We start from the raw sequence: 18110 nt of genomic DNA on the forward strand, positions 1-18110 counted from the left end.
GTGTAATGTCTAAGAATGCAGGCTCTAGGGCTACATTGTTTTGAGTCCAAACCCTAGCTAATAAAGGGCAGAGCTTTGGGAAATTATGTGATCTCTCTGTGGCTCTATTTCCTCATCTATAAAGTGGATGATAAAAAATATGTCATGTAGGGTTGTTGGATCAAATGGGTTAATACTTGTAAAGTGCCTGGCAATTTCCCTCCAATTATATAGGTTTAAAATGGAGAACTGATTAATCAGAGTATCTGAGAATGGGCCCCAGGAACTGCATTTTAATAAGCTCTTGAGCTTATACAGATGGAAGTTTTGGGAGACTGACCTCAGGGATGTCAAATGCTGCTCTCCTCATTTGGGTGGAGTCTCACCCAAGGGCTCAGCAGGCTGGGACTTGGGCTAAGGCTGGCCAAGTCAGGCTGGGGCAACAGTGCCCTCTAGAGGGTAGACTAGGCCCAGTCACCACTTCAGGCTCAGGGCCCCCAGCTCCTCCCTCTTCCCACCCAGCACTGACTAGACAGAAGCCCAGCTGAGGTGTCTATTGGAAGGACTTTATTTAAGTACAGTGGGCCCCACCAGGCAACGTGGTGTGTGCGAGGCTGTGCGAGGGACAGGCTTGGGCTAAAAGAAGGGAGGTGAGCTGGTTAAGCACGCTGCAGTCCGCGGGTTGCCACATCGCTTTCACACGCACCTGCTGCCGTGGCCCACTCCCGGCAGGGCCTTTGGTCGTTGGATGGCAAGGGGAGAATACTGCCTGGATCTGGGGTTGGGGCAGGTCTCGGTGTCAGGCGAGGGTGCCGATGAACATTTGCTAGCCCCAGCTTTGTACCATCTGGGCTTAAGGGCCTTTGGACCACTGCTGGGTCAGCCTGGTCCAGGGTAGGCCCCTGGTCCTACTGGACCAGAGATGAGCCTGAGCCTACCAGCTCCCGGCACCTAGGTCTGGCCTCCTCCCTCCCTAACCAAACAAGCCCGAGGTCAAGTATGGCACAAAACCAGCCCAGAGGGGGCCTTCTCATCTCTACAATCGAGCCCCTTAAGTCAGCTAGAGCGGGAAAAGGCAACTTGGTCAATTTCGGCTCTTTCTCCAATCCTAAGGGGGCTAGATCCCCAACAGCCCTCCTTTGCTAGGGCTTCTGCCAAAGAGCGATCCTACCTCCTGTTTCTGAAAATCCAGCCAGCAACCAGCCTGTTGATTCCAGGGCAGTGAGTGAGTGAAGAGGGAGAAAGAAAGAGGCTGGTGGGAGTGTCTTGGAGTGTAGCCTCCGCCTATGGATACTGTCAGTTCACCCGTAGCAAGGAGGCCCTGGAGGCTATATGAAGCTTAGGTGCTGTAAACATTAGTGTTAAAAGGGTGACTGGTAGGCAGGAGGCAATGAGCTCCCTCCCTCCAGTCCCCATACTGAACAAATACTTCAATAAATAAAATTGAAGATGGCATTGCCCAAGGATGGATGGAAAGCAAGTAGCAGGGCCTGGAGTCAACAGGCTCCTTAGACTCCCCAGAGACGCCCTGGATGGGGGCTTGGGGCTGGAACATTAACTCTGCTGCCATTCAGTAGTAGCATTACTCCCGCTCTCCCCAAATGCCCTGTGTGGCCCTGCCCCCAGGTAAGGTTAAGGGCATCCTGCTCCCTCCTGACCCTGGAGTCTCAGAAACAGCCTTTCCAGCTTCCCAAACCCACACTGCAATCAAAACCAGACAGAACTCAGCCCCATTTCCAGTCCTCAGTCCATGATCGAGAGGCATCAAGAACAGAATGATGAGCAAGGAAGGCAGCAGCTGCCGTGGACCTCAGGGCGCCCTAGGGGTGGGTGGGGGTGGGGCTTGTCCAGCCTAGGATGGGCGGCAGCCAGGTCTCCCGGGGTTAGGTCTACCTCCCTCTGTGTTCCTAAGGTAGCAAACGGAGCCCCACACAGCCAGGCCCAGGCCCAGCGGACAAAGGAGTGGGGCCCTCTGCCAGCACTCTTCCCTGTCAGGGGCCAGTCAGTGGTCAACCCCAGGCCTCAGGCCGTCACCATCATGGGTAGTTCATCGTCCTTTCTGGGCCCTGGGATTCCCGGGCCACATGGCACTCGCATAGGTGCACATCCTCATACCCACACACACACTCACACACACAGGCAGTTCCTCGCAAACACTCCAACTCAAGAAAGCGAGTTTTAAAGTGGAGTTAACTTCAGAGAAAGGTGAAGATGATGTTCCGACATTAGAAAGTTTTCCTGTGGATGGATCGGGCACCGTCTTCCTCATATTCCTTCTTGGAGACCCACATCTTCTTAAAGGTGTCCAGGGAGGCGAGGATAGAGCCCCTGGAGCAGAGGGAATCCAAGGGAACATTGTGAGAAAGAGAGTGTGGGGATTTGCTTCCTGTTCTACTTATTCCCAGAAGAACTACTCACCCAATCCACGTGGAATACAGTCTCTCCTGAGGTGCAGATATCTGCGGGGTGGGTGGAAAGAGGAATCAGAGACATTGATCCTTTCCCCTCACTTCCCCTTCCAACCCTCCTCTCTACAGCCAATTCTCACCACCAAGGCACTGGACACATTTCACACAAAAAAGGCCCATCCCTTGTGGACCCTGGGGCCTCTCTGGTGGTATTGCGGCTAGTCTGACACCCATCCTGAGAAGCAGGTTCCCAGCAGCCCTAAGTACATTCCCAGAAAGGCTGGGGCTCTCTCTGGGCGCAAGATTTGGCTCTGCCGGGGGTCAGTGGGAAGCGGACTCCACAGCAGGAACTGCGCGCCTTCACTGAGCACCCCCCGCCCCTCAGGCCGGCCAGCTCCCCTCAGCAGTCACTAAGATGCTGGACTATGTTGCAGGGGAGTAGCAAGTCAATCTCCTATCAATGTTAGTTTCCCTGAAAGACCACACATGGGGCCCTCAGCCTTGCACCCCACCGCATCTGGGTATTACAACCGTCCCCCTTTTGTGAAGAGGGACAGTGAGAGTGGGTCCTCCACTCTGGTGGACCTCAGGGTCAGTGTGGAAGTGGGAGCCAACTGGCAGCACCTATATAGCCGAACTGGAGGGAAGGCCGCACCTTGTGGCACTTTGGACCCCTGGAGGCCCAGTGCCACCCAGCCCCAGCCCGCACCATGCTCCTACCCTGATCTTCACATCTTTCGGAGCCAGTTTCTTCACTTCACTCAGTAACCGGTCACCAAAACCTGAATGGGCAGGAAAGGAGATATCTCAAGTCAATCCTCTAGGTGTCTAGGCCTAGCAGGATCTGGAAGCTTCCTGGGGAAGGGCCCTGAGAGCAAAGACCAACCTTTGAACAGGGTGGAGCCTCCCGAGAGGACGATGTTAGAGAAAAGCGTGCGCCGCAGGTCCATGTCAGACTTCTGGATGGCGAACACCAGCACCTCATGGATGCCCTCACTTTCCTCGCCGATCAGGTCTGGCCTGAACAGAAGCTCAGGTGCCCGGAATCGGGAAGGACCAATCTGTAGGGTGGAGGACAAGCTTCGAAGACTAGGGCAGGGGCTGAGGTCCCTTGGGGAAGGGGAATGGAAGAGGCGCCTGTGCCCACCTCTTAGTAACCAGGTGGCTATGAAGGCCTGGCTTAGGGAAGACCTTGGATGTCAAGGGCTTCAAGGAACAAAGATAGGGCTCTTGGGGACGAAAAGGGAACAAACAGGGCTCCCAGGAAACTACAAAGAGGAAGCTCCTATGTTTAATCCTTGCTCTGGCATTTCCCAGCCAAGAGGCCTTTGGCATTAATACATGGATTCATTCATTCATGGAAAGGTCTTCCTATCAATGGAGGTCTGGGGAGAGGCCACTCAGCCTATTCTGTGCTCAAGTGCTGAAGGACAGCATTAGCCACCCGCTTCCTAACCCTAGCCTGACCTAGGAAGATGCCGCTGCTGCCTCTGCTCCCCCTACAGGAGAAGCAAAGTTGTGGGCACGCCTCGCCAGCGGAGACAGTGCTGCTCGAGGGCTCCACTGCTCGTGGCAGGGGCTGAGGGAGGACTGGGACGTCTGACGCCAGCCTCCCGACGGGAGTTCCGTTTGGGCCCAGAGCTTTTGGGGGTCAGAGGGCACTGGCGGGAGAGGTCCGGTCGCCTACCTCAATGGTGCTGCCGTCGGGCAGGTAGTACTGAGCCTTCTCTGTCTCGAGTGTCTCATCCTTCTGGGGGTTTATGGATAGGTAGCAGGCTCTCTGTGGAACCAAGCGTGAGTCAGGCAGGCGGGAAACCTGGCACCTACCTGGTCAACGTCTCTGGGGACTGACGTGCTGCTGCAGAAATCTGCCACGGCAGTGACGGCCCTAAAGATCATTAGAGCTGCTGCCCTAAAGCAGGGGCAGGGAGATTTCTGTTGGCGTTCACTGGGTGGCATTTTAGGAACTGAGTTCCCACCTATTGCACCTTTTTGGCGGGCAAGTGTGGAGACGTGGCTCTCTGGATCTGGGTCTGACTTCACAACCTAATTTTAATCCAGACTCAGGAGTCTTTCTTTTACGGCTCATACGGTCCTGGGTCCCACTACCCAGTTCAGAGATTAGCCTACAGCCGCAGGTGGCAGGATGATTCTGTTACTCAAAAAGAAAAAATGTATTCTAAATTCCTCAAGGATGTGGAAGAACGTATGTAATTTGCACATGAGGTCTGAAAAACATTATGATCACCACCACCCAGCTTAAGAAATAGAAGCAGCTCTCTTTCCCCTCCAAGACGGCAGCCCTTTGGGAAGGTGAGTCCGCCGGCACCAGGGGCCCAGCTGCACGCCTGCAGCTGTCAGGAGGCCTGGCTGGCGGGGGCGGGGGGTGGCAGAGCCCCACCCCGGTCCCCCAGATAGGGGCTTCACCTCTTTCCACTCCAGGCCCTGGAGGTCCTGGATGATCTGTTCCCCCTCCCTGTCCCATCCCTGGGCCCCGGGGGCAGCACTCACTTCTTTTATGGCCTTGACAATCTCAAACTCCGAGGATGAATGGAAATCGTAGCCCTCCTTACGCAGGTAGAGGCGAAGGAAGCGAGAGACGTCCCGGCCGGCGATGTCGATGCGCATGATTGAGTGAGGCATGGCAAAGCCCTCATAAATGGGCACGGCATGGGTGACGCCATCCCCGGAATCCAGCACCACGCCTGTGGTCCTGCCTGTGGCATAGCTGAAGCAAAGGGGGTCAAACCATCACTAACCTCGGCCTCCTCGCTCTGGGAAGAAACACTTCTTTCAGAGTTCAGTGCCTGCTGAACTAAAGCTGGGCCTGCCCTTCCCGGGGGTCCAGGACCGGGCTGAGACCGAGGATGCCCGAGCACCCGGCAGGCCTCGAAAGGCCTGAGAGAAGGGAGCGGCGCCTCGCCAAGCCCCCGCCTCCCGCCCGGAGGAGCAGACCTTCCAATCTCAAGAACCAGCCTGGCCTTCAGCGGTTTCAGGGACCTGGCCTGGGGGCAGTTTTCACTCTCTCAACAGCGGGGATGGGGGGGGACCTCAAATGCCCACAGGGCTAGGCAGGAAAAGTGAATGAGTAAAGGAAAATGAGAATAATTTCATTTCCACAAAAACTATTTCCCCACATGACTCTCTAGGTCTGTCCTTAGTTTTTTCTCTTTTGGTAGAGAAAAAGGGACAGACCTTATTTCTGTGACATGAGAGGAAAAACCTCGTAAGGTCTGATAAATAGCAACTGACACTCTGCCTTTGTGCTGGGAGGGCAGGGAACGGAGTCTACGTGGCGAAGCCGAGCTAGCCAGCTCTAAAATGGCGGCTGCCATTGTAGCTGCTGTGTTGCCCTGTACGAATGCCAAAGGGCTGCTCTCCCCGCAAGGGGCCAGGCTAGCCAGCCAGGCCGCTACTCACAGGCTGAGCACAGCTTGCATGGAGATGAAAAGGGCTGGCACATTGAAGGTCTCAAAGAAAACTTCGGCAGCGCGTTCTCGGTTTTTCCGTGGGTTTAAAGGCGCCTCTGTCAGGAGCACAGGATGCTGGTGAAAGATACCCAGGCAACAATCAGCAGGAGGCCAGATTCCCACGCCTTGTTAGAGCCGGGGAGGAGCCCGTGTGGCCGGCCAGGGGCTGTGTCAGCCTCCCTCCGAGAAAGGCCAGCGGGCCATCACTTAGCCCTGCCCAAGTCAGCGTCTCAGCCTTCCAAAATCACACCCCCTTTAAAGTTTCATTCTGTCCTCACCTCCACTGCTATACTCCCCTCCTTTTCTTCCAAGATTCTTACATAGATCCCCATGTCTACTATGTATCTCCAACTGTCAAGAAGATTTTGTTCATAAACTCTTAGAATTATTATGATAAAAATAATAGTTAAAGTTGTTTTTCAAAATAGAAAGTTAAATTTCAATATTGAATGCACTTTTAAAAAACAGAACATATCCCTCCCCTGGAAATTCTGATATATATAACATGCACACGCTCCTTGGTGTTTCTGAGTGGAGAGTTACCCCTTAGAAGCTAAAGAGTGTAGGCTCTGAAGTCTGACAAACGTGGTTTGAACCCCAGCTTTACTTTATGCACTACTTGGCTTCTTTGAACTTGTTCTCTTGTTTGTAAACTGGAGATGATATCACCTATATCTCATAGGAATGGTGTTAAGATGAAATGTGAACGTGTCTAAAAAGTGCAAGGGCTGATGCCTGGCACACAGCAATACTCAAATACTGTTGGCAGTTACCGTCCTCTTCCTTATCTCTGGGGTGGGGGTCTGACTAGCTCTGCACCCCCAGCAGGGCTGCCCCGTGCACAGGACCTCACCTCTTCTGAGAAAGTCTGCAGCTGGTCCTTAGAATAGACATACTGCCAGATGCGCTCCATGTCATTCCAGTCCTTGACGATGCCGTGCTCCATGGGGTAACGGATGGACAGCAGCCCTCGGTGCTCCTGGGGACAGAGAGCCAGACTTGCAGCAGTGGCCAGCCTCTCAGCTGAGCTGGCCAGCGGGCCCTGTTCTTCTAGGACTGGGAGTCTCGCTCCCCCGACACAGTCCTCACCCTGGGCTAGGGCGGGCGCCCATTTATTCTCTGAGTCTCCCACTGAACAGCTGTACACCGCTACCCAATCAGCAGGCAAAGTAGAGGGCTTCTGCGTTTCCATGGGTCCTAGGCTGCCCCCAGGGCACGTGACAGGAGACGTCCTCTTCACTGCCTGATCCCCGCTCCCACCTCTGGGCCTCAGCGCTTCCAGCCAAGACTGGCAGCTCCAATTCTGTCGTCCTGCTCCTGGAGGCTGCCTGAGGGCTCTGCCAAAGCGTGTTATTAACGCAGCCCCAGGGCGCACTGGCCAGCACCTAGCTCCACTGCCTTTTGCCAAAAAATAACCAAGCCTGTCAATCTGACCATTGGCAAAGTAGTAACAGAACAAAGAAGGGAGGCAAAAGCCCTGTTTTCTAAAATAGAAAACAGAGCTATTACTCTGTTCCCCAAATCAGGGTTTGAGATTTTCTTTCCAAAACCAGAAGCGGCTCCTGGGAGAAATAAACTGATGAGGCCTAGGATGAGAGATCCAAAGGGGAGCGTTTAAGAGGAAAACACTCCTTCCACTCATGGCCGTGCCCGTTGCTGGGACGCTGTCCACGGGAGAAATAATGGTCTGTTGGCTCGAGGACTGGGAATTACCTCAGCTTTGGGGCCAATGAAGATGTCACCTTCGAGGGCTCCTGCCATGACACGAACGTGCTTGGGTCTGCCCACACTGCAAAAGAGAGCAGGGGGGACTGTCATTTTTCTTTCTTTTTTAAAAGATTTATTTTCTTTTAGAGAGAGAGGAAGAGAGGGAAAGAAACATCAATGTGTGGTTGCCTCTTTCATGCCCCCAACCAGGGACCTGGCCCACAACCCAGGCATGTGCCCTGGCTGGGAATCAAACCGGCAAACTGGCAACCCTTCAGTTTGCAAGCCGGAGCTCAATCCACTGAGCCACACCAGCCAGGGCAGGACAGTCATTTTTCATTTCACAGCTGAACACATGGCAGAACACAGGAAGGATATATAGAGGCACATACTCAGACAGGAAGAAAAATACTCAATTCTACTGTGGTTTTCTTTATGGAGTGAGGTTACAGTTGATTTTGATTTTCTTCTATTTTTCCTACAATTTCTACAATGAACATGTACTTAGTTATTCATACTTTTTACTATGTTGAGTATTTATATTATTTAATAAGTTATTAAAATAAATTTTAGAGGATTCAATACCTCTAGTTCTCTTTCCCCAATGTATGTGAAAACCAAGAGAGACAAGGAAACAATTTCTAAGTGAATGGTTAACTCAGAAAATTTTAGTCTCCTTAGCCCCCTGCCCAGGCCTTCTACTAAGTGAAACTGTGTTGTTGTAACTGTGACAGGCGGCCTTCTTTTTCTCCCACTTTAAGCCCCTTCCCCAGGTGCCTGTGCCTTTCTCCTACCTGCAGTCTTTCTGCCTTAGGGGGGAAGTGCCGAGAAACTCATTTTCACTAAGATGGTAGGTGTGGTTTAATAATTAAACCTCACCCCAGGTGACAGGAGAATTTGAGGAAGAGGGCTCCATGAAGGGGCAGTCACTAAAAGCAATGAGTTACCAATGATAACATTTTCGGCATCAAATAAAATCAAGTTTTAGAAAGACGCCTCTTGCCAGTGCCTCTCATATTGTACCATGTAGGCAACTATTTCCTTTGCTTCCTCCAAAAGCCAGCTCCTGTCCTTTGCTTGCTGCTTTGAGTACCAAGACTGGCCTGAATGACAGTTCCCTTCTCCCTGAAAGATGGGGGACTGACCCCCTAACAAAGCCGACCAACTTCTGAAGCTTCTAAGCTACAGACTGACTTACTAGTTTGGAAAGCAGTATTTGGGTATCTGATCACCAGCAAAACCAGCTTTAATCACACCGGATCCCTGAGGAGAGAGGAGAAAGAAAAGTCAGAAGTATCACGACAACAAGAGCAGATGTATATTATACAATATGTACATGGTTCCATTTTCATTTTAAAAAGAGAGAAACCTTATAGTTGTGTATATAAATATATACTTTAAGATTTTACTTATTTTTAGAGAGAGGGAAGGGAGGAAGAAAGAGAGAGGAACATCGATGTGTGAGAGATATATCAATCAGTTGCCTCTTGCAACCCCCCAACTGGGAACCTGGCCTGCAACCCAGGCATGTGCCCTAACTGGGAATCAAACTGGCAACCTTTTGGTTCACAGGCTGGGACTCAAGCCACTGAGCCACACCAGCCAGGACATAGTTGTATATAATACATCTACTTATACGAGGTCTGTCCAGAAGGTATTCAGCCATGCAATATGAAAAAGAGACATTTAGTGGAGAAGATACAAGAAACATTGTACATAGACGATGACACATCAGTCCCCTTCAAAGTAGGCATCTTGGGACCTCACACAGTTCTCCCAGTTGCCGCCAACTGCCCTGTCTTATTTTATTGAATCTCATCGATGGTCTGAAATCTCTTGCTTTTCAAACATAATTTTAGTTTTGGGGAAAGCCAGAAGTCGCAGGGCACTAGATCTGTGCTGTAGGGGAGGTGAGTCACCTGGGTGATTTAATGTTTCACAAAAAAACTCTGCATGACCCCTGGCTGGCATGGCTCAGTGGATTGAGCGCTGGCCTGCAACTCAAAGAATTGCTGGTTTGATTCCCAGTTGGGGCACATGCCTGGGTTGCAGGCCAGGTCCCCAGTGGGGGAGCGCACAAGAGGCAACCTCACATTGATGTTTCTCTCCCCCTTTCTCCCTCCCTTCCCCTCTGTCTAAAAATAAATAAATAAGATATTTTTTAAAAAGCTGCATGAGACATGATGCATGAGCGGGCACATTGTTGTGATGGAGCTGCCCATCACAAGTTCCCCATAGCTGTGGCCTTCTGAATCATTGGAACAGATTCAGCTGAGGAATGCTCAAGCTTAACACAAAATCTGATGCAGATTCATCGCTCTACTCACTCAGTCATTTTGAATGTGACAGCCACACAGTACACATACTCACTCAATGTCTACCACCCCCACTGACTAGTTCAGTGAATCTGTCATTATACGCACACCCCAGTCCACTCTCTTCGGCTGCTGGGTTACTTCAATGTCGCACAAACCATTCCCATTATATTAACAATGGCTGGACTTTTCCCAGACAGACCTCATATAAGCACTTGCATAGTGAATGCATGCCAAAGGGAAGGAAGCGGGGCTGGAGAGGCTGAGGAGAGATTTCACTGTCCACTCAAGGTGTTATTTTATTTTTCTGTATTCTTTGACTTTTCTACATTGAACATGTTTTACTTTTGGCATCAAAAAATAGTATTAATAAAGGGAATAAAAGGAGAAAACTTGAGGAGAGGAGAGGAAAGTAGCTACAAGCACCGAACCAGCCACGTTCAGGGACACAACCAAGGTGGGAAGAGTGCAAAGAGCGCGTGACACAGTTATATCACCATGGGATACCTGAACTCTCCCTGCCCTCCAGGGTGTATATGACAGACACCCCCATGAGCATTGCCCCGGAACACACCATGTCTGGTTCTTACTGCAGGGACGCAGACCACTTTGCTTTGCAGGGAGTTTGCGGTTATTGGGGTTGTTCTTTTTTTTTTTAACCATGCTTTGTTTTACTTGTTGGTCTCCTGATGATAAAGAGCGAGGAAACCCTGAAGCACTGTCTGAGAAAAGAAGAGACCCAACATTACAGTCCTGCTGCTCCAATCCTTGTTATGTTGGCTCGGCTTGGGGTGGTATCAGAAATGCTGATGGGAGAACTCAGATTCTTTTCAGTAAACACTGACTCGTATATACACGGATACTGACTGCATGCAGGGCAGCTGTCGAGGCTTGATACTGCTTGCAGATACATCCTGTTCTCTTCCCTCTTAACTCTTCTGCTACCGCAGCTGATACCCTTGTCCTTTCAGCCCAGCACAGTTTGCAGCCAGTTGGGACAAGCCTTTTCCTGCTGCCTGTCAACCACTTCTCCTGGGGCAGAGTGTGGTATTTCCAGGATCCACACAGCAAGCAGTAAACACATCAGGAGATGCTAAATAGCCCAGGTTATCTCTGCACCAAAGGCTTCCCAGCAACACCCCCGGTTCCCTCTCTGTCTCTCATTCCTGCTCTTCTGTGGGAGAAGGGGTTGAGATGGGCCATCCTGGTGCCTGACTCTGGCAACACAGGAAAAGAAGAAAGAAATGGTCAAAGGACAGGGAAAGCAGTAAGTTGAGCAGGGTAAGCCTGTTCTCTAAGACAGGAGGAACGTCTGCTAACAGAAAAGAGAGAAAGCAGAAGATTAAGTGCAAACTCATCGGCCTGAGCATAAGAGCAAGAAGCCTGGAGAAGGTGCAGCTGCACACTGAGCAAGGAGGGAGAACTAGCCCAAGGGCTCCGGGGCAGGGGCAGGGATAGTGAGAACAGCGCTGTACAAGAGAACTCCAGGCGCCTGTTAGCTCCAGCTTCCTTATAATTGCTCACTGCCTCATCTGGGTGTGGTGGTGCCAACAGACTCACTGGGTATCCTGGCAGAGGCTGAAAACAAGAAGAGTAAAGATGAGACCTGTACGTCAGACTCTAAATATTTTTAAAAGATTATTTTCTTGGATATTTAATTTTGAGTTCATTAGCAAAGGGACTAGAGTCTGAGCAATGAGGCAGATTAAGATGGTAGGTTCATTTCTTCCTCTGTCCTTCCTAGCAAGACTGTAACAGGCCCAGTTCCAATTATCACTGCCTTCCTCCTGAAGTAGTATCCAGATGGACTTATTTTCCTCCTATTATCTCATAAAACCACCATTACCTATACCACTAGGTAGCATGCATTTCATTCTGCTCTTTGACTTTACGGTTTCCATTTTTTTTTCTCTTTTCTGCCTGAGTTCCTCAAGGACAGAGACTATCGATGAGCAGTATCTGGCATTTGTAGGGTACTTAAATAGATGCTGGCTGGCTAACGTAAAAACCAAGCTCAAATGATTGGCGGTTGACTTCTAATATGTGGAACCTGAACGAGCAGCTGGAATGCCAGAAGCCCCAGGCAGAGGTGGTGCAGAAAAGGCCGACGCAGTGTTGAGAATGATGCACAACACCCAGGAACCAGACCCAGCTTGTCCCTGCGGCCTCATGAGCTGGCTTGCCAGGCCAGCAGTTGGGTGAAAAATGGGTGGTGACTGGGGAGGCAGTTTCTTCCCTCTGTGTTGCCAGAGTCAGACACCAGGATGGCCTATTTTGCTCAAGTCATACCGTGAGATCATATAAAGAGGTGATGTCTATTTCTTTAACAGTGTTTATAACTAGGAACTGTGTACCTGGCAAATGGGCTGCCACTTTCTCTGTTATTCCCTCTGGCAAAACCAAGTGAAGAAATGCCTTGTAGAGGCTTCTTAAAAAAGTAGTCTCATTAAATATTTGATTTTTGAGGACTCACGTCTGCTGCCAGCTACCTCAGACTATTCATTCTCCTTCTGCTGCAGGTAAACAAATAGCAAATCCCTTAGCAAGGCTCTATACCTGCTGGCTATAGGCCTATGGCTTGGGCAACCTTTATCCAAAACTCTGATTATTCTGGACATGCTGGGAAGCTAATTATCTCCTATTTTATTTATTTATTTATTTATTTATTTATTTATTATTATTATTTTTGTGAGAGAGACAGAGTGAGAGAGATTTGTTGTTCCACTTATTTATATATTCACTGGTTGTTTCTTGTACATGCCCTGACTGGGGATCAAACCTGCAACCTTGGCATATAGGGATGACGCTCTAATTTAGCTACCTCACCAGGGCCTCTCTCATTTTACAAGTGGGAAAATGACGCTGAGAGGTGGAGCCTCAGATTTAAGGACATTGGTGGGCCATTTTGGCCCCAAAGACATATTATGTTTCACCTACAGAGTGCTCTTTTAAAAACAACTTTATTGAGATAAAATTCAGTTTACCTACTTAAGGAGCATAATTCAAGGGTTCTTAGTATGTAATTTTCAAACTTTTTCATCATCCCCAAAAGAAACTCTGTATCCATTAGGAGTCATTCTCCATCCCACTCCCTGCCACTCCCAGCCCTGGGCAATCACTTGCCTACTTTCTGTATCTATATACCACGAACCACTGTTACACTAATTTTTGGTAGTTAAAAATTGAAGGCTGCATATGAAATTTAAAATTCCTGATTTCTCTTGAAAAATCAGATCTGGTAACACTGGGCCTGCCTTCCTGCATGGGAGCAACGGGCTGGGATTGAGAAGCAGTTGGCCCCTTGGTCGGACATGCTCACTACGGCTTCCAGACTCCTCACTCCACCTTTAACGCTGCTCTCTTCCTCACTCTTTTTAATATTCCTGCTTGGCCTCAAAAGGCACTGAGTTTAAGACCCGTACTCTCGGCATTCCCGGGAAGTAATTCATGATATTTCTCCTTTGACATCATGTCTGATTCCTTCCTTACCCTCAGAGCACTTAGCTTGGTGTGAAGCACATCCTTGGCTGTCAAAATACACGTAATTGAACAGTGAGATATTCCTACAAGTCACCTCCTCTTCACCCTTTCTGTCAAGCTAGGGATAGATTCTTGCTTAAGTCCTACAACCAACAGCTTTACTGTCACATCAAAACTGTCTGTCTTCATTTCTTCAGCTACTTCTACTGTCCCTTAAATTAAGTGAATAGGCAGATCTTAAGAGCTGATGACAAGTTGTAAAAAAAAAATTGAGGTAATATGTGAAATTTGAACATTGACTGGATATTTGATGACAGTAAGGTATTACTGGTAACTTATTAGGTTTGGTAGTAGTATATTGATTATGTTTTGAAAAGAGTGTGAGAGATGGAAGTGGGTGGGACTGTAATAGTTAGAAAGACTGGCCAAGAGTTGATAACTGTTCTAGTTAGCTGATTAGTATGTGGATGTGTTTTATATTAGTCCCTCTCCTTTTGTTTATGTGAGATCTTCTATAATACAAAGAAGAGCCCTGGTTGTGCTGCTCAGTGGGCTGAGCGCTGGCCTGGGAACTGAAAGGTCACAGGTTTGATTCCCAGTTAGGGCACGTGCCTGGGCCAGGTTCCCCGTTGGGGGTGTGCGAGAGGGAACCAATCTGTGTTTCTCTTGCACATTGATGTTTCTCTCCCTTTCTCCCTTCCTTCCCCTCTCTCAAAAAAATAAATACAATTTTTAAAATAAAAAAAGAGCTAGCAAATAAAATGCGAAAATTCAAAACACAAAGTATATAGTATATAATTAGTATACTTTCACATGCACACACAGTATAAAGTTACGGATGGAAAGGAACACATCGATTTTATGATTATAGTTGCTTTTAGGATTACTTCTGGAACAGAAAGAAAGGATAAGATTGTGAAGGAATATAAAGGGCTTTCAAATATATCTGTAATATTTTATTTCCTAAAAAAATATCTGAAGCAAAGATGGCAAATGTCAACATTTATTAAATCTGGTGGTAGACACATGCTATATCTACATGGGTGCTCATTACGTACTTCTCTGAATTATTTTTTGTTTAATATATCTCATTTTTTAACAAGGGGACTGTAACAGCATAACATTCCCTGAAACAGTGAAATACTTATCTTACTGATGACCTTGTAAAGATCTGATACTGTTCCTGCATCTAGACCCCCATAGTCACAAAGACGGTTTTATAATTGGCCAGAATGCTGATCTATTTTAGAACAGAACTTAACAGAATCTAATCAAAGTGCTGTAGTCCTCCAAATGTTGCCCGGGAGCTTCCCTCCTCTCGTATTACTATTGTATTGTATTGTATGCCTTTGGGAAAATAACTTACGTTTAGTTTTTAAAAACACCTATCAGTTATTACTGACATTCAAGTACAGGCATGCACACCCTCTCCCTCCACATACACACCGTCCCCAATTTCTTCATTAAATTCTGATGAATAGGTTTGGTGCCAGAACAGGATGAAAAGAGTGGTCAACAGTTGCTGTAATAGTGGGAAAGACTGTGAACTGGTAATTAGGCTCTTTTCCCTGCTTTCTTTGTTCTCCTTCCTTTTAATTACACTCTAGTTAGCCCAGAAATAAAATTGTAACAACACGTTAAGCTATGGAGCTGTTAAATCTGCTAGAGACACATTATTCTCATAAAGCTGGCTCACATATTTCAAATAATGTTTCCTATCCATCCTTCATTGTGAAACAAAACAAAACTCTCCAAATGTCAAACACCAAGATGTGGCAGGTGGTCCATAAATCCTAATGAGAAAATTACTTAAGTGTCTCCTACTTTGCCTTTTGGCACAATTGTTTGGCACAATAAAGGAAATATTTTCCCAGAGGGGAGAAAAAAGACTATTCTTTAACTCTTAAAACTGAAAATGCACCACAGCTTTGATGCATTTCGAATACACTACCAAGAAAGAGAAAGGAAAAACTAAGAAGCATTATTAGCTTTAGTGACATTAAAGACAATGGCTGGAGATGAAACTTCTCCCCAACAATTTAAGAAGCAAAGGATCTGGATGGACAGACTGCTTCTTCTACGTTGCTGATGAAAAAAGGAAATTGCTAATTTCTATTTTTTCTCCATTTTATTTATTTTTAGGGAGAGGGGAAGGGAAGGAGAAAGAGAAGGAGAGTTACATCGATGTGCAAAGAGATACATCAATCAGTTGCCTCTCACACACCCCCAAATGGGGACCCTGCCTGCAACCCAGGCATGTGCCCTGACTGGGAATCAAACCAGCAACCTCTAGGTTCAAAGGCAGGTACCCAATCCACTGGGCCACACCACCCAGGATTCCCATTTTAAAATTATGAAAAAGGCAGATGAAGCATATACAAACTGGCTGAAGACAGAAATAGTAGGTTTTCTGAAAATCAACAAGAACAATGAGGCCTACTCAATCCTCTGAAGTAACTAACTAAGGGGTCGGTCCCTCCATCCTTTATTTAGGGATGTCTTTGTTACTGTGAAAGAGATAATCATTTGTCCACCCACCCATCACTGAAATGAAAAAAAAAAAATTTATTGAATACCAAGTGGTGCCAGACCCTAGATATTTTGTGTGTGGAGAGCGGAGGGGCAGGGAAGATTAAAGAAAAGATTAAAGATTAAAGAAAATTAAATACCATCTTTTTCCACAAGGATTGAATAGTCTACTGAGACTCCCCCAAAACCCTCCCAAAATGCAGGTGTCTCATTGAACTCAACCTTCTGCTTTTCGAGGTAGAAGCCATACTCCTAAAAGAAGGAAAGCTAACAACAAAAAAAGCACCTTTCCCTGAAAACAGTGAGAAATTTGGGATCGTTCTCAATTTGAGTCTTGGCTCCTCAACTCACAATCCTGGTGGTCTGAATATTGTCATTTAATTCCTCCAGGGCTCATTTCCTGCATAAATTGGGGATAGTCATTTCCATGTACCAACTGGAGTTTAAGATTACATGGAATGATGCAACATGCCTAAGGTCCCAAAGGTGCATCAACAGAGCGAATCTACGAGCTTAGGACAGAGGGAATTGGCAGTTTTGCCTCAAGGGACTTAGAAGGGGCACAGAAAAGGTATCAACCAATCTCGGTGGGGCTAAACCTTCGAGTGGAAGACAGAAATGCAGTTGTTATACAATTGTCCCTTTACGCCCAAAATAAAAGCAGTATTTAGGGTCCTTCGGTTTGTCACTATTTATGCATTTTCGTGGGAGTATTAGTAAGAGGAATAACGGATAAAGCACTGCATTTAGGACACCTCTACTGTGCAACCTTGGGTTCACTTTACCTCTTTGGGCTTCAGTTTCCTCATTTGTAAAACGAGAATCAAACTTCCTGCTTGAACCATCCACCCAGCTTTTTTAAGGATCCAACTCAAACGTACGTGAAACCCCTCAGTAAGCGCTAGGGAGTCTGGCAAGTATGACGTTAGTAATTATTTTCACCAACAACTAAGCATGCCTGCTTGCTTTGTCACTCTCCTTTATTCTCGACCTTTATTAACGTTGTAATTTATAATCGCAGAAATAAATGAAATCCTGTGCCCATTTCTGGCACCAGGTTCTCCGACCCCACCCAGATAGATACACAGCCAAGCCACCCCGGCGGCTCCACACCGAAATAAACTTAGCCCTCTCCACCCGCGGGCTGGCCCTAGCCCTTCAGGCCCAACCACCGAGAGTTCTGGAAACCAATCCCCGCAGCCCTCGTGCACCGCCCCTTCAAGAAGAGAAACACTTATAGCGACCCGGAAAAACTGCTGGGACGCAAGCCAATCACTGCAGAGGGCCGCCCACATCCGGCAAGGCTCAGAGGCGGGGTCATCGGTCAAGATGGACGGCGAGAACAGCCAATAGAGTTATCGGAAACTGGGCAAGGGCGGATGCCGGGAGCTCACAGAGCGGTTAAGGCCCCTTGAGCCACCGGCCAAAGGGCCCGGCTTGGACTACAAGTCTTCCCTTTATTCACCCCCAAGCTCTCAATCCCATGGTTGCTGGCTGGCCGCCCTCCCTGCGGACTATGGGTGGGAGGAGAACGGAGACAGCGGCGGCTGAGCCCGTATGACAGGCCAGGCCAGTGACAAAGAGCCGGCGGCCCAGGCTGAAACCGGGAAGCGATTTCTTCAGGGAGCAGAGCGTGAGATCCTTTAGAGATAGGAAAGACGCAACTCACGTTGTCGATCACAACAGGCTGGTTGGCGATCACATCGTAAGACTCCATGGCAGAGGAATCTCTCCTTCCGAGGAAGGAACTGCCTGCCCGGTCCGCTGCTAGCGCCACTGACACGCATGCGCAGACTAGCCGCCGGTGCAGGGCGGTCAGGGAGCGGCCCGATCTCGTCTCGGGAAAACTACAACTCCCAGCTTACGTTACGCCTGCAGTTAGAGGGCCAGGAAGCTTCGGAGCCCCGCCTAGTTTTAGGAGGCTGGCGCACAGTATCCTGGGTTTTGTAGTCTCCGTGAATAGACGCGGACGCAGATTGATGGTTGCATTGAACGCTTTGATCTGTAGTCCCTTAGGGATTGGCAGAGCACGTTTAAGTATTTTCCGTAGTTCGCTTCGGGTTGGCCAGTAATTCGTGGGTGTTTGGATTTTACAGATCATTCCTGCCACTTCCCACCACATCTCCTGGATAAATGAGGTTACTATGTTTTTATTTGGTTCCATAAAACATTAATAAACGTCACTATGACACTCTTAATAAAAAATTTTAGTACACACCCAG

The 18110-nt window shown here is 48.3% G+C and overlaps 1 protein-coding gene across 1 annotated transcript; it reads right to left on the minus strand.

The window, feature by feature from the left end:
• Positions 1–524: 524 nt before the first annotated feature.
• ACTR1A (actin related protein 1A) lies at positions 525–17701 on the minus strand. Its single transcript, XM_054581429.1, has 11 exons — positions 17558–17701; positions 8763–8827; positions 7571–7646; positions 6711–6836; positions 5808–5932; positions 4899–5115; positions 4075–4167; positions 3274–3448; positions 3108–3169; positions 2398–2438; positions 525–2307 (listed from the first exon to the last, which is right to left on the minus strand). The coding sequence occupies exons 1-11, from the start codon at positions 17603–17605 to the stop codon at positions 2205–2207; spliced, it is 1131 nt and encodes a 376-aa protein (XP_054437404.1). The 5' UTR covers positions 17606–17701; the 3' UTR covers positions 525–2204.
• Between the last annotated feature and the right edge of the window lie 409 nt (positions 17702–18110).

This window comes from Pteronotus mesoamericanus, unplaced genomic scaffold, assembly GCF_021234165.1.
Source record: "Pteronotus mesoamericanus isolate MK-2021 breed Mesoamerican mustached bat unplaced genomic scaffold, CSHL_Meso_final contig_657, whole genome shotgun sequence".
NCBI classification, from domain to species: domain Eukaryota; kingdom Metazoa; phylum Chordata; class Mammalia; order Chiroptera; family Mormoopidae; genus Pteronotus; species Pteronotus mesoamericanus.

What these genes read in the sequence shown, in the direction of transcription:
- ACTR1A (XM_054581429.1), bottom strand. Translation starts at nt 17,605, where the DNA reads ATGGAGTCTTACGATGTGATCGCCAACCAGCCTGTTGTGATCGACAAC. An exon ending in AAATACTGCTTTCCAAACTA is followed by an intron (nt 7,647 to 8,762) that starts GTAAGTCAGTCT and finishes TCTCTTTTGCAG; the next exon opens with TGTGGGCAGACCCAAGCACG. An exon ending in CCGACGGCAGCACCATTGAG is followed by an intron (nt 3,449 to 4,074) that starts GTAGGCGACCGG and finishes TCCACCCTACAG; the next exon opens with ATTGGTCCTTCCCGATTCCG.